The sequence below is a fragment of the Staurois parvus genome, unplaced genomic scaffold (genome assembly GCF_062004578.1).
Source record: "Staurois parvus isolate SC_StPar_1 unplaced genomic scaffold, SC_StPar_1.0 ptg000818l, whole genome shotgun sequence".
Lineage (NCBI taxonomy): Eukaryota > Metazoa > Chordata > Amphibia > Anura > Ranidae > Staurois > Staurois parvus.
Genome location: NW_028318614.1, coordinates 7655097 through 7670038, shown reverse-complemented (window position 1 = coordinate 7670038; position 14942 = coordinate 7655097). Strand labels below are relative to the sequence as shown.

General features: G+C 40.7%; 1 protein-coding gene and 1 long non-coding RNA gene across 6 annotated transcripts in view; one reads left to right on the top strand and one right to left on the bottom strand.

Annotated features, from left to right (window-relative positions):
- The window catches only part of LOC149444033 (PRKC apoptosis WT1 regulator protein-like), a 42139-nt gene extending 27661 nt beyond the window's left edge, over positions 1–14478 (top strand). For 4 of the 5 annotated variants that reach the window (XM_089655006.1, XM_089655004.1, XM_089655005.1 and 1 more), the window contains 3 exons: positions 511–598; positions 1979–2083; positions 11961–14478. In XM_089655006.1, the coding sequence (XP_089511132.1) occupies positions 511–598; positions 1979–2083; positions 11961–12044 (277 nt within the window). In that variant the 3' untranslated portion in view covers positions 12045–14478. The remainder of the gene's footprint in view (positions 1–510; positions 599–1978; positions 2084–11960) is intronic. The other variant, XR_016306574.1, reaches the window with a different exon arrangement.
- LOC149444034 (uncharacterized) lies at positions 1950–8597 on the bottom strand. Its single transcript, XR_016306575.1, has 2 exons — positions 6738–8597; positions 1950–2053 (listed from the first exon to the last, which is right to left on the bottom strand). It is a non-coding gene; the product is annotated as an uncharacterized LOC149444034 (long non-coding RNA).
- Positions 14479–14942: the final 464 nt, after the last annotated feature.

The following is a 14942-nucleotide window of genomic DNA, read 5'->3' as shown; positions in this document are numbered from 1 at the left end:
CCCAAAATTTCCCCTACTAGCACAAATCCCCCCTCAAAAAAAAATTTCCACTCCTAGCACAAATTCCATTCCCGCTCTACCATATCGCCTCTTCTAGCGCAAACCCCCCCTCCCAGCACAAATCCTCTCCCCCCATCCCACCTCCCAACACAAATCCCCCCCAAATCACCATTCTTAGCACACAGCCCAATTTCCCCTCCTTGAACAATTCGTATCACCTGCCTCTATGCAATTTCCCCCTCCCAACACAAATCCCTCCAATCTCCTGGCTGTGCTCCCCCACCTCATATGATGCCACAGTGCCTAGTACAGCCCACCCCTCGTCCCGGTCCTGGGTGCTATGGATAAATGCATAAATGCCAAATATGCTGCAGTCTGTCACTAGCATTAACAAATGAAGGGTGATTTACATTTGCCTACATTTTAATCAAGCTAACTTTGGCACTCTATAGCCCCCAACGCTTTCCCATGTGTTATGGAGCACACATGTAATCTGCTGTATCATTTTAGGATAGATGTTCATCCACTTGGTCCTGCTCCAGACAGTAGAGCTAACAACCTGAAAGAAAAACAGTCATGGATGGAGGAACTGCAGAAGGTATGCACTTGAGACCTTGATAACCTTAAATAGTAGGTGCACATTCAGACCAAGTACATTTACCTGACCTGCCATCTTTAGAAATATCTAGAGGATATCTAGATAATGATATGTTATTTTAGAAGATGATTTCGGCACTACAGTATATTTTTTTATTAAGTAAGGCTGGCCATACTTTCTTCAATTTTCTTACAATATTCTGTACAATTTCCTTTAGATTTACCTTCAACTATGTGGTGCAAGGGCTTGCCTAACTGATTACAACTGAAAGTGTTGTTTAGGTTTGACCTCATATTATATACTTTTGCTAAATCTAAAGGAAAATTGTACAAGAAATTTGTATAATGTATGGCCAGCCTAAGTGAAGTAATGGTAAGGGTGCATTCACACCTGCCAATGCACCGTGCTGCAGATTGGATGCGAGAACCTTAGCCGGAGTTAGCTGTGAGAGGCAGCCCCATTGAAAGCAACGGGAGGCTGCAGGCACATGCAGCTAATTGCAGCCACTCACATGTAATCATTGCCCACGTCCAGGGCTGATCACTCAAATGTGATCGCTGCATGAGCAATTACATGCGAGTGGCCATGATTAGCTGCGAGAGCTGGTTGCTTACATTACTTTCAATACGGCTGCCTCATGCAGCTAATTACGGGACCCCTGCTGGGGTTCTCGCATCTAATCAGAGGCAGAGTGCTTTTACGAATTGTGAACATGCTTATACTGGGGGCTACTTGAAATGGTTGCAAGCCTCAGACATGAACAAAGCATATCCTTCTGTAGTGTGTACTTGTCTCAATTAAGAGCACTAAGTGTAATTTCTGTCTGCTGCTTCGTGCCTCTGCTGTCAGCAGTCACTTCTGAAACGTTTTCCTGACACCAAGAGAAAAATGATGACAGGAGGGACCTCAAGCAGATTGAGACCCTCATCTCTGTTCCTGTGTGCTGTATGAAGGGGGTTGTGTCCCTTTCCTCCAATCAGCTCTAAGATCTCCCCACACTGAGCTCTGTAATTTCAGTTCTTTTTTCTGAACTCTCGGACATGCTTTATAAATATCAGTACTTTGAACGGACATAGAGAAGATAAGACTGCAGATAAACAAGTACAATTTCTGTAGGAGGATTGGTTTCATCTCTGTCCATCACTTGAGGCCAGTCACTTCTTTGGGTATATGTTAGGGTTTACAACTACTTTAAATTGGAGCATGGCAGATAATTCAACAAATCAACTTTTTTTTCTAAACCTGAACTTTAATAATTGTGAATATTAAGAGGCAAGGCTTGTATTATCAGTAGAGTTGTATTATACCTGTTTGCTTCAGGTTGTGTAATGGGAATTGTAGAGCCGATTGGTGCTGTGAGCTGTGTTTGTGTTTTATTAGGCAGTTAGAGGACAGAGACAAGATAATCTTATATTGACCTCCCAGCTGAATGACAAGGATGGATCGCTGCTGCAGCTGCAAATAGAAATGAAAACATTGACTCAGGTGAGAATTCTGTAAAATCAGGCTTGGAAACACATTTGCACATTGGACAGAGCTAGACTTAAAACAAACCTGTGTTTTTTACCCATGCTTCTTCACCTTGCTGCTTCTCCGGCCATTAGAATTGAAGGAAATGTCTGATGCTTCTGGGTATGAAGCATGTGAACCCATGCCCTCCTTCCCATGTAACAGTATTGCTGCTAGGTGATTGGCCCAGCTAGGTCACATGGTCCTTAGCTGGAGCTTACAATGGGCTTCTTTTCTTACTCTCGGTGGCGGAATGAAGCAGCGAGGAAGCAAAGGAGAGAATATGCTGCTGGGGAGAAGTCTGTGCATGTGCTTTGAAATGCATTACACATCCTGATCAAGACTGACAATTAAGCCTTATAATTCATTAGGGGAACAGAGTCTAATTCTCCACGTTTCTCTTTTTACTTTGGACATAATGTAACTAAAGTGCTTAAAAATGCTTGATAGAAATGTAAAGGTCTAGTTAGACCTATGCATTGTGGTAACGTGGTAAAACATGCATTTTAGTGCAAAATACCAAAATACATGTCTTGCATTGACTTTCATTTTGTATGCCATTCAATACATTGTAGAACATCACAGAACATACTAATGTAGCACCAAGCGTTGCTTGCAGTGTGCTACATAAACCCATGAAAAATCAACTGAACACAAACACTGAACCCTACTGAAGTCTATGGAAGCTGAATCATACTTGTTCTGGCCTATTTCAATGCCAGTTTGCAAGCTTTTGGGTGCTAGAGTTTGAATTTGTCAGAAGTGTGGACCCATTGTATAAGGTGGTAGAGGGACTTTTCACAGCAAGAAGAAATTCTTCACTGCAAGAATGAATACTAACACAGAGATTATTTTATACAGAGACATTTTCAGTAGTATTTATTATTCACAGTCATGTTTTGTCTTTGTTTTTATGGCATATTGTATAAGCGCTGTTTATTTTGTGGTTGGTAATATTCTCTAGAGAGTGCAGTTAAATTTATCCTGCCATTAAAGCATATCTTAGTGGGGAAAAACAATTCACACAAACACCACAAACACTCTCCATCCACTATTTACCTTTAGTAATGCTGAAACAGAGTTTGCCAAATTATATTTATCCACCCCTGCACATATGCATTTAGGCTGGGAGTAAGGAAAATTAAAATCTTTTTAGAATTAGCTGTCTTTTAGACTAGGGGTCTCCAAACTACGGCCTATTGTCCAGATATGACCTGCAACAATATTTTATCTGGCCCACAGATTGGGGATTCAGGTCAGCAGAGGCTGCTTGTGGTCCCTGATTCAACCTGATATAAGGGAGACTCTGATGAGGACCGATATGAGGGGACTCAATGTAAAGCTGGACTATGATGGGGGAACTTGATGTAAGGGGGCCTTTGATGGGCGCCCTGATGCGAGGAGCAACTCTGATGTAGAGATATAAAATTTCCAGAAATTTTGAAGCCATGAAAGAAAAGTTTTTGCACCCGGGTTTTCCAGAAAAAAATAGAATTTTTTTTTTAAATTCAGTGTGGAGTAGTATTATAAATCGAAAGTAATTTTGTTACAGTGGGAACATGAAATGTAGTGTATGTAAAAGTATTGTATATTATAGGTAGTTATTAAGAGGTTGTTAATTAAGTTATCGTGTCACCCAATGTTTGGTTTCCATTCAGTAGCCAAAAAAGGCATTCAAAAAAGGGGGGTTTGTGAAAAGAGATTCACAGAAAAGCGGCTACATTATGAACAGACCGTGACACTCAGAAAATTTTCCAAAAATTATGCTTTATTACACAGATATAAATATGACATATGGGCATTCGCCCTGGTTTACCATCACCTCAGTATGAGACAATAACACACAGACCTAAAACCATATAAAATGACATCAAGACCGGTCTAAATGTATGTGCAACAGAAAAAGTGACTGCAAGAGTCTAATATCTCTGTAGTACAAACACATAGGTAAACACTTCCCTGAAGAGGTGTATCCAAAAGTTATACCATAGGTATACCATAATATTAAATAATGAATTTACACCAATGTCATAATGGTGAATCCCGAACAGGGAATCCAAAAATTATACTATGGATATACGTATATCACATGTATGAAAAGCGGTAAGCACAATAAGCGTAAAGAGGGGAACAGTAAGCCTCAGGCCTGTTTGGAAAAAGACATAAATGTCACATATATGATGCAATACATTCCTATGCCGGCACACGTGGTTGGGGCCCGTTCATCTGTTATGTGAACAGCTGTATCATAAAGCTCTTGAATGGAAATAAGCCCCATTTATTCCCAGGATGGGAGAAAAGGTGCAGATTGCAGCACTCTGCTTGAAATGGTGTCTTCACCACTGTATGTGGACTACACACCACCCTTTGTAGGAAAAGCAAAACATATCCCAAGGAATCTTCTGCCTGTTGAGCTATATGCGGTATGTCCTGTATCCTACACAAAGCACCATAATGTCCCCATCCACCTGTGCCGTGGATAAAGGGAATGAAAGAAATGTCCTTCATGGATATTGCCAAACACGGCCACAGAGGCCCAGGAACCACCGCTGACATCCGCCGATATACCGCGGGTTCCAGAGGGGGCTGGAACCCGCGGTATATCGGCGGATGTCAGCGGTGGTTCCTGGGCCTCTGTGGCCGTGTTTGGCAATATCCATGAAGGACATTTCTTTCATTCCCTTTATCCACGGCACAGGTGGATGGGGACATTATGGTGCTTTGTGTAGGATACAGGACATACCGCATATAGCTCAACAGGCAGAAGATTCCTTGGGATATGTTTTGCTTTTCCTACAAAGGGTGGTGTGTAGTCCACATACAGTGGTGAAGACACCATTTCAAGCAGAGTGCTGCAATCTGCACCTTTTCTCCCATCCTGGGAATAAATGGGGCTTATTTCCATTCAAGAGCTTTATGATACAGCTGTTCACATAACAGATGAACGGGCCCCAACCACGTGTGCCGGCATAGGAATGTATTGCATCATATATGTGACATTTATGTCTTTTTCCAAACAGGCCTGAGGCTTACTGTTCCCCTCTTTACGCTTATTGTGCTTACCGCTTTTCATACATGTGATATACGTATATCCATAGTATAATTTTTGGATTCCCTGTTCGGGATTCACCATTATGACATTGGTGTAAATTCATTATTTAATATTATGGTATACCTATGGTATAACTTTTGGATACACCTCTTCAGGGAAGTGTTTACCTATGTGTTTGTACTACAGAGATATTAGACTCTTGCAGTCACTTTTTCTGTTGCACATACATTTAGACCGGTCTTGATGTCAGTTTATATGGTTTTAGGTCTGTGTGTTATTGTCTCATACTGAGGTGATGGTAAACCAGGGCGAATGCCCATATGTCATATTTATATCTGTGTAATAAAGCATAATTTTTGGAAAATTTTCTGAGTGTCACGGTCTGTTCATAATGTAGCCGCTTTTCTGTGAATCTCTTTTCACAAACCCCCCTTTTTTGTATGTAAAAGTATTGTACTTGAAAAAAACCTACAGCTTATTCAGTAAATAAACTAAACTTGCTTTTTAAAATTTTTGATGATTCAGAAACAGCAGAAAGAGTGTTTCTAGAATGAGAACATGGGAGGGAAATGCTACTTGTATTTTCATTATTTAATTTCATAAAGCATTTTTAATGTCTTAAGGACACCTCTGGCATGCAAAGATGTTTTTCTGATTCTTGTAGCATTTGGAAAAGAATATTTCTTTTCACATCATTTGCAAATTGTAGCTTTGCTCTTAGCAGGAATTGCACTGTGGAAATGTTTCTAAACTCTAGATTTTTTTCTCACCATTTTACTGAGAAGAGAAAAAGAAAAAAAAAATTTACTGACCACACTATAAGGAAACATTATGCTGTGACGGTGGAGAACATTCATAAGAATCATTTAACGGTTTTAAAGATAAACTAATTTTCCTGACAAATTTATCCTCTTACCTGTCATTTAAGGCCTGAGAGGACAGAAATGATCATCTATTCTATATCCCAATAATCACCCAACTGTAGGAGGCACAAGATGGATCCCACAACCACCTAAACTGGAGTCTTTCCCCTGTAGTGCCCCCCTAATGGCAAAAATGCATATTTATTTTGTTTGAGAACTACATTGAGAAGTACAGTGTTACTTGAATTATATTCCAAGATTTGTTGGTCTTCAGCTGAGAGAAATTGCAGTAATTAAGACTTTACATAAAGTCTCAGAAATCTCTCATTAATATCTTCATGTTAAATAGTATGAATACCAAGTCATAGATATATTACTTATCCTTGGAAAAATTCAACCCTTTTTTTGTCAAGGCCTTCCCATCTCTGCTCTGATGCAAGGGAGCCTCTGATGGGAACCCTGATGTACAGGGGACTCTGACAGGGACCCTGATGTACAGGGGACTCTGACAGGGACCCTGATGTGAGGGTTGACTCTGTTGGGGACTGTGATGTAAGAAGGGACTCATTTATTCATAAGAACTTATTTTTTTCCCTGCAAATGTCACTAAAATGTACAATGCGGCCCTTGTGCTGAAAAGTTTGGAGACCCAAGCTTTAGACAGAAGCAACAAACAGTGCCATGGCCATTATTATAGATACATTACAAACCTTACCTTGGTCTAAAATTCTATCATCAAATGCATTAAAATCACCACGTTACCTAAAATGGGAGTAAAGTAGAATGATGTAGTACAGCAATGCCTGGAGGAGAAATGAAAATGCTACATTATGCAGGTATAATTTACATTTTCTGTTTTATTGGATTTTAATGTCTAGGTCAAAAAGGACAGTTAAATCCAAATCCAGTCTACCCATGCCACACCCCAAACATGTTACTGTCTGGACAAAATGCAGACCTTGCTGTCTCAAGCCTCAATATAAAATGTGACTGTGTTCAAATTAGAGACAACTCTGGGGCCTGTTCTTTATTGGTTAAAATGATTAACCCATTTCATGTTTCCTAATAAATTGTCAACCTGTAAGATCCCTGGTGTAGAAAAAGGGGTTTGGCTGGGGCTTGTAAAGGTTATCGGTGTTGACCTTTGCGACTTATGATAATGTCAGCGATCAAAACCAACATATTGCTAAATTCAGAGCTAACTGCACAGAGCTTGCAGCATCCCAAATAACTGAAAGGAAGGTTTAATGAATACAAAATATTCAACTGCCTCACTGTTAAAGGCTGACCAGATGATTAATGTAATTGTTAGGAATCATAGCGGGCACTGTTAGCCAAACATCTAAGGGTTTATCTATATTATGTGGTTGTATTTCTGGGCCTCTTGCCAGCTTGAAGGATATCCTGTACGGGAAGAGCAATATCCAGGCCACTCTCTGGAGCAGGCAGTCTCTGGGGTCCTTACCATATATAGAAGAGAGCTGCCTGGATGCTAATTTTAGCAAAAACGCGGCAGCTTACCTTTTACATCAAGGTCGTTGTGATGAAAGTCTAGTTTAATTTAAAAAATTAGTGACCTGGGACTCAGCACCTATTTGAGCTATTGATTAAACTACTGCTGCTCTGATTTATGAAAATAAGCTCTAATAAAGATAAAGACCATAGAGCAGCCCTATCTATGGCATTTTTTCAATGCGAACGTGGGGAAATGCAGTTCCGGCACCTCCTGCACTGAATGTATATAATGAAAATGGAGTGCCTTTGGGGACCTTGATGTAAGGGAGGTTCTTATGTAAGATGGCATGGTTCTGGGGACCCTGATGTAAAGGGGCGGGGGTAGCTCTGGGGACTTTGATATAAGGAGGGGGGCTCTGAGGACCCTGATGCAAAGGGGGCACTCTGGTGTAAGGAGAGGGGACCCTGGTGTAAGGGGGGATCACTGGGGACTCTGAAGTAAGGAGGAAGAAGCCTGGGGATCCTGATGTTGGGAAGAAACTTTGGGGTCCCTGATGAAATGGGGGAAGCAGGGACTATAGAAACCCTGATGTAAGTGGGGACCTCAATTTAACTGGGAAGCTGCAGAGATCTTAATGTAAAGGGGGGCTCTTGGGGCACTGATGTAACTAGGCAAACCCTGAAGGTAGATGGCTCTGAGGACCCCAATGTAAGGGGGGTAACTCTGGATACCCTGATATAAAAAGGAGAACTCTAGGGACCCTGGTGTAAGGGTGGTTCAGGGGACCCTGATATTGAGGGATGACACGGGGGACCCTGATGTTGGGGGGAACTCTGGGACCCTAATTTAAGGGGAAGGACTCTGATGTAGAGGGGGGACTTTGATCACTTGTAGAACTCTGCCTCAACTACTACTGACCTCTGAACTCTGCCTCACTTACTAATAGCCCCTGTCCTCCTCTATGCTGACCCTGTACACTGCCCTTCCGACCCGTGTCCTCTGCCAAGCTGAACCCTGTAGGCTGCCCTAAAAACTAATGGGCTCTGTACACTGCCTCACAAACTGCTGACCCTATCGTCTGCCCTGCTGGCTCCCTGTACACTGCCCTGCTGACCTCCCATCCTGTGCCCCCCTGACATTTTTTTACTGCAACGCCACAACAGACAAGCTAGATCCGCCCCTGTTGCTCCGGGGTATTTTGTTGTGAAGGGTCTATTGTTGCTAGGGAATCTATTGTTGCTGGGGGGGGGGTTCTATTGTTCCTGGCTGCAGGGAATCTGATCAACCTTCTTGACTCTTTACAGTCTGGCTTTCGCTCACTACACTCCACTGAAACTGCCCTACTAAAACTCACTAATGATCTACTAACAGCTAAAACCAATGGCCACTACTCCATACTCTTACTACTTGACCTCTCTGTTGCTTTTGATACGGTTGACCATCCCCTCCTCCTCAAAAAACTCCACTCTCTTGGCCTCAGAGACTCTGCTCTCTCCTGGTTCTCCTCCTACCTATCGCAGCGCTCCTTTAGTGTTACCTATAATGCTGCCTACTCCTCTTTGCTCCCTCTTTCTGTAGGGGTCCCTCAATGTTCTGTCCTTGGACCCCTTCTCTTCTCCATCTTCACCTCCTCCCTTGGTCACTTGATCAACTCCCATGGCTTTAACCACTTCCCGACCGGCCGTTGTATATAAACGGCCGGACGGTGGCACTGCAGGGTCGGGTGGCCGTCTATAAACGGCCTCCCTGCACCCTGCTTGTGCGCGCTCCCTGGGAGCGCGCAGCACCGCGATCCGGTGCCCGCTGTGTCCTCCGGACACAGTGAAACACCGATCGTCGGACGGGACCTCTGTACGAGGTCCCGATCATGTGATCACTAATTGGCGAATCAGTGATCACATGCAAAGTAGTAAGCAAGATGTCACTTGTGACATCATTGCTTACTACGTGTGAAATCTGTGAATGATCACAGAGGTCACATGGTACAAGGCTATTCACAAAAGCCTTGTACCATGTGACAAGCTGTGACCAATCACAGCTCACTCTGTATTTCTCAATGAGTGCAGGAATGCACACAGAGAGAAAGAGAAATGATTGCTTTTACATCCTATATGGGTGTAAAAGCAATCAGTGTAAAAAAAAAAAAAAAAAAAAAAAAATCTTTATCACCCCCCACAAGTAGTACAGTGTCACCACAGTGACACTGTACTGCTAGGGTGACAGTATGTAAAAAAAAAAAAAATAAAAATAAAAAATAATATAAAAAAATAAAATAAAAATGTAAAAAAAATGTTTAAAAATTATAATTTTTGCTTATAAACGAATTTGGATTTTTTTTTTTTACTAAAAAAATAACGGAATAAATTTTGGCTAAGATTTATGATGAAATATTATTTATTTGCAAAATTTTATAAAAAAAACACTTTTTTAAAATTTTTTTGGACATTTCATTTACATAGCAAAAAAAATACAAATCCCAGTGGTGAATAAATACCACCAAAATAAAGCTTTATCTATCTAAAAAAAAATGGTAAAAAATTCATTTGGGTACAGTGTTGCATGACCGCGCAATTGTCATTCAAAGTGTGATAGCGCTAAAAGCTGAAAATTGCCCTGGTCAGGAAGGGGGTAAAAGTGTCCGGTCTGGAAGTGGTTAAGTACCATCTCTATGCTGATCTATCTATCTTTCTACCCCTCACCTCACCCCTTCAGTCTCCTCTCGCATTACTAACCTACTAAGTGACATATCGGCATGGATGTCACTCCACTTCCTCAAACTCAATCTTTCCAAAACTGAGCTCTTAGTATTTCCTCCAGCCCGTGCCCCCTCCCCTGACTTCTCCATCAAGATCAATAACACAATCATCAGTCCCTCCCCTCATGATAGGGTACTAGGTGTAATCCTAGACTCCCATCTGTCCTTTCAGTCCCAAATCCATTCACTGTCCAAATCTTGTAGACTTCACCTCCGCAACATCTCCAAGATACGCCCGTTCCTAACCTTGGAAACCACTAAGCAACTCATTCACTCCCTTGTTATCTCTCGCCTTGACTATTGTAACTCCCTCCTCATTGGCTTACCTAATCGCAGGCTATCCCCTCTTCAGTCTATCATGAATGCTGCTGCCAGACTCATCCACCTTACTAACCGTTCTGTATCTGCCACCCCTCTCTGCCAATCCCTCCACTGGCTTCCCACTGCCCAACGGCTAAAATTCAAAACATTAACAATAATGTATAAATCCATTTATAACTCTGCCCCAAATTACATCAGCAATCTTGTCTCCAAATATCACCCAAACCGTACTCTCCGCTCCTCGCAAGACCTCCTGCTCTCTAGCTCCCTTGTCTCCTCCTCCCATGCTCATCTCCAGGACTTCTCCAGAGCTTCACCCATCCTCTGGAACACTCTACCCCAATTTATCAGACTGTCGCCTACTCTGCTCACTTTCAGGAGATCTCTGAAAACCTATCTCTTCAGGGAAGCCTATCCTGCCCGCAGCTAATAATGGAATCTTCTACTCTTCCAACCAGTCCATCCCCCACAGTTACTACCTTTTGTACCACTAGCCCCTTCCTCCTAGATTGTAAGCTCCAAGGAGCAGGGCCCTCCTAACCCTCTTGTATTGAACTGTACTGTTGCTGTATTGTCTCCTGTTATATTGTAAAGCACTGAGCAAACTGTTGGCGCTGTATAAATCCTGTATAATAATAATTTACTGCCTTTCTTGTTATCAGTAACAAATAAACAAATCAAAGACAAAATCTATTTATATAGTTAAATGGTTACTACTTGGTAAGATAGAATAAAAACACCAGTCCATCCAAGTAAACCTAAGAGTGTGTGGCTACAATTTTTAGTATCCCTGTACATTATGCTACGAAACACATTTAGAAGTTTTTTTAATTGATCTACTTGCTCTGTTGACACCACCAACAGTGGAAGGGACTTGCACATCTTTACCACTCTAACAGTAAAGAACTCCTTTACGCAGTTTAATATTGAACCACTTCTCATCCAACTTCACTGTGTGGCCATGTGTTTCTAATAAAGCAAGAAGGGCTCATCCAGGTCTCCAGCAACGTTGTGACTGGTTATTATGCTGCATCATTGTCCAATGAACAAATTGGAAGCAGAGAGGTGACACAGAAAGCGGTCTTTCTGAATTAGGAAAAAAAATAAACCACCTGTCTGTACAGTGTGGCAGGTGTGAGTGTGTCATAAGACTGGCTGAACAGAATTCCAAATTCTTCAACATATATAACCATAAGCATATACAGAATGTACAAGATACGGAATGTAAAAGATAAAAATGCTTCTGTAACACTTGAGGTGAGGGTCTGCTTACTTCCCACACTGTCCTAGATTCTTTTTCTTTTGGACATTAGGAAACATTTTGGGAAGAGGACATAAAAATAGAGGAGGGGAGTTGATGCACATGTAAATTCATGGTTTTAAAGCTGTACCAATTCTCATGACAGAAAATGAAGAGAGCTGAGGATGAAAAAATGAAACTGAAAGAAGAAAACCAAATGCTTAAGATGATGGACCAACTGAACAGTTAAGACCACAGCCTGGGACCTCTCTCCAAATGGTGATATTAAAAGCTGTTCATCCACCAGTTCCAATAATTCAGTTTGCAGTCGGGACAGGACTGCAATGAGTTGATGAATCTGAAGAGACGACACACAGGTTGTATGGTGAATGAGCTGAACTTAGGAGAACCCAGGAAATTCTTGGACAAATGGGTTTAAAGACGATGTGGACGAAAAACAAAGTTGATGCAATTTTCAAAGTGCTGCTTGGTCTACACAATTGCTATTGAGGTTTATTTATTTCCACAGGGCTTTTGGCTTGTTCTTCCAGTCAAAGAGCAGTGCACTGCATAGGAGTATAGCTACAGCCTTTGCATAAGCGTCAGCACATACAGACATTGCCCAATGATGGGGTAATCTCACAACCATACTTTGCTGCATCAGCAGATATAGGAATATGACATCACAAGGTTTGCCTAAATGCACTGATTCAAATGCCATTCTTGTACCTTCACATTAAAGTGGACCTTGTACTTTGAGCTAGGTCCATTTATTTACTGAAGACTCCCTCACCCTTATAGAACAAATGCAATAGGATCAAAAGGACTGCACACTTGAAAATTGCATCCGCTTTATTAATAATCTTCAAAACAATACATACAGCAAAAGTAGACACCGTAGGAGCAAGGAAACAGACAGCATGTTTCGCAGTGTTAGCACTTATTCATGAAGAAGCGCTAGCAGCATGAAACATGTTGACTGTTTCCTTGCTCCCACGGTGTCTACTTTTGCTGTATATGGCATTTTGAAAATTATTATTAAAGTGGATGCAGCTTTCAAGTGTGTAACCCTTAGGATCCTACTGCATTTTTTCCATATGGCTGGCTGAGTGATACTTGCACCTGAATACACAAGAGGTGAAAGGGACTGTGTGGCAGATTCACCTGTAATAGCAAATAGCAACATACACACTCCTTCTCCCTTACTATCATGCCAAAAAAAGATAGTTACATGAGGTTCATTCATTGCTATTGCAGTGCAAAGTCGACTTCAAGTGGTAGTTGTTTTTACTATTTTTCATAACATACTTGACTCCTTGGCTGCCCATACACGAGTAGATTTCCAAATTTATATTCTTACAAAAATTCTCAGTACATTCAAAGATTATGTAAATATTGTTCAAAAGTACTTTAATTTTTTTCTAGTTTTACATTTGATTTTGGAATAAATGTAATTTGCCTAATAAAAACCATGTACGTTTTCAGAAATGTGTTTATCCGAGAAAAACTTTCCATTCTGCATCCTGAATTTCCTTGTCACAATTCTCAAAAATGAACATCAATTTGACTCCACTAATCATTAGAGAATTAAACAAACGTTCTTAAAACGAAATGTTTCAATAAAAATTGTACTAGAGTATGGCCAGCTCTACTCATTAAAGCTGGCCATACATTATAAAGTTTTCTTGTACAATTTTCTTTTAGATATTTTCAAAACCATATTATATGAGGTTAGACCTAAACACTTTCAATTTGTATGCAGTCATGCAGGCCCTTGCACTACACAGTTGGAGGTAAATCTAAAGGAAATTGAACAAGAAAATTGTATAATGTATGGTCACCCTTAGGCAGTGTAAGAGAGAGGAAGGGATATAATGCACAAAGTGCCAACATCCCTAACTAATACAAGGGGGGGGGGAAAGTCCTCTTTTTTGGTGGGACTTTAACGGCATAATTTACTTGTATGATAAATTTCAACAATTCAAAAGAATTTTTTTATAAAAACAGTATGAAAGGTTATTTTTACAATCTTCAAAAATAAATATAAAGCTACAATACATATTGTGGCGGTGTTATCAGAGATGATATTGGAAATCTAATCATACTGTTTTTATTAAAAATTTCTTTTGAATTGTTGAATTTTATCATACAAGTAAATTGTGCCATTAAAGTCCCACCAAAAAAAAAAAAAAAAAAAAAAAGGGGACTTTTCCCCCCTTTTTAGGCAGTGTAAAGAGTGAAAAGTTGTGTAGACTTTAGTAACCAACAGCAATTAGTAAGGAACAGTATTGTAACCAATCTGACAGTAGTAAACTAAATTCTGATGCTTTGCTATGGGTTACCTTAATTTGTGCATCACCATTGCTCTTGATGAATTATGGAATTCTCCCAAAATGTAATTTATTTCACAGAATCCTGCTGTAGCAAACTTGGTAAGGCCTTAACCTGTTCCTGATCCATCCAAGCAGCGATGATCTAAGAAAGAACTATAAGATTCAATTAAGCACTATGCACTTTTTGCTCTTTGGCACGTATGGCATATTAACGTGTAATTTCTTGCTTTACATACCTTTTAACTGCTCCACTTCCAGGGATAATCCCCTGGTTTGAATGATTGTCTTTGGAAATGTGCGTGATTTCAAACACTAATCACAATTTGCAATAAAAGACCATGTTTTTCTGAATATTAAGCGTGTTTCTTTTTACTACTGATTTACATGATCTTGGCATATTAAAGTGCAATTATTCTAGAAAAATGAAAAACTCTGTAAAGCCTAAATTTAGATGAAATGTTTTTATTAAAACTCAGCACAAGGGATGGTACTTACATTTAAACTGAAGTGTCCCTCTTACAGTTTAAATCTTCAGTGTGAAATCACAGCCGCAACCTTCCAGTGCTGCAGGGGTTAATAGAGCTGAAGGACTTATCATAGGCACTCATCAAGAGTGTCTACTATGCCTGCCCTTTCTGCCTCCCTCCTACACTTATAGAAACTGTACCTCCATCAATGAAATGGAGGGGGCAAACATTTAAATCATCTGTCCGCCCTCCATTCATAGAACACGTTTCTTTCAGGAAAGCTATAGTATAACTTCTGTGAATAGAGAGGGATGCAGAAAGGGCGGGAATAGTCACTCTCCTTGAGTG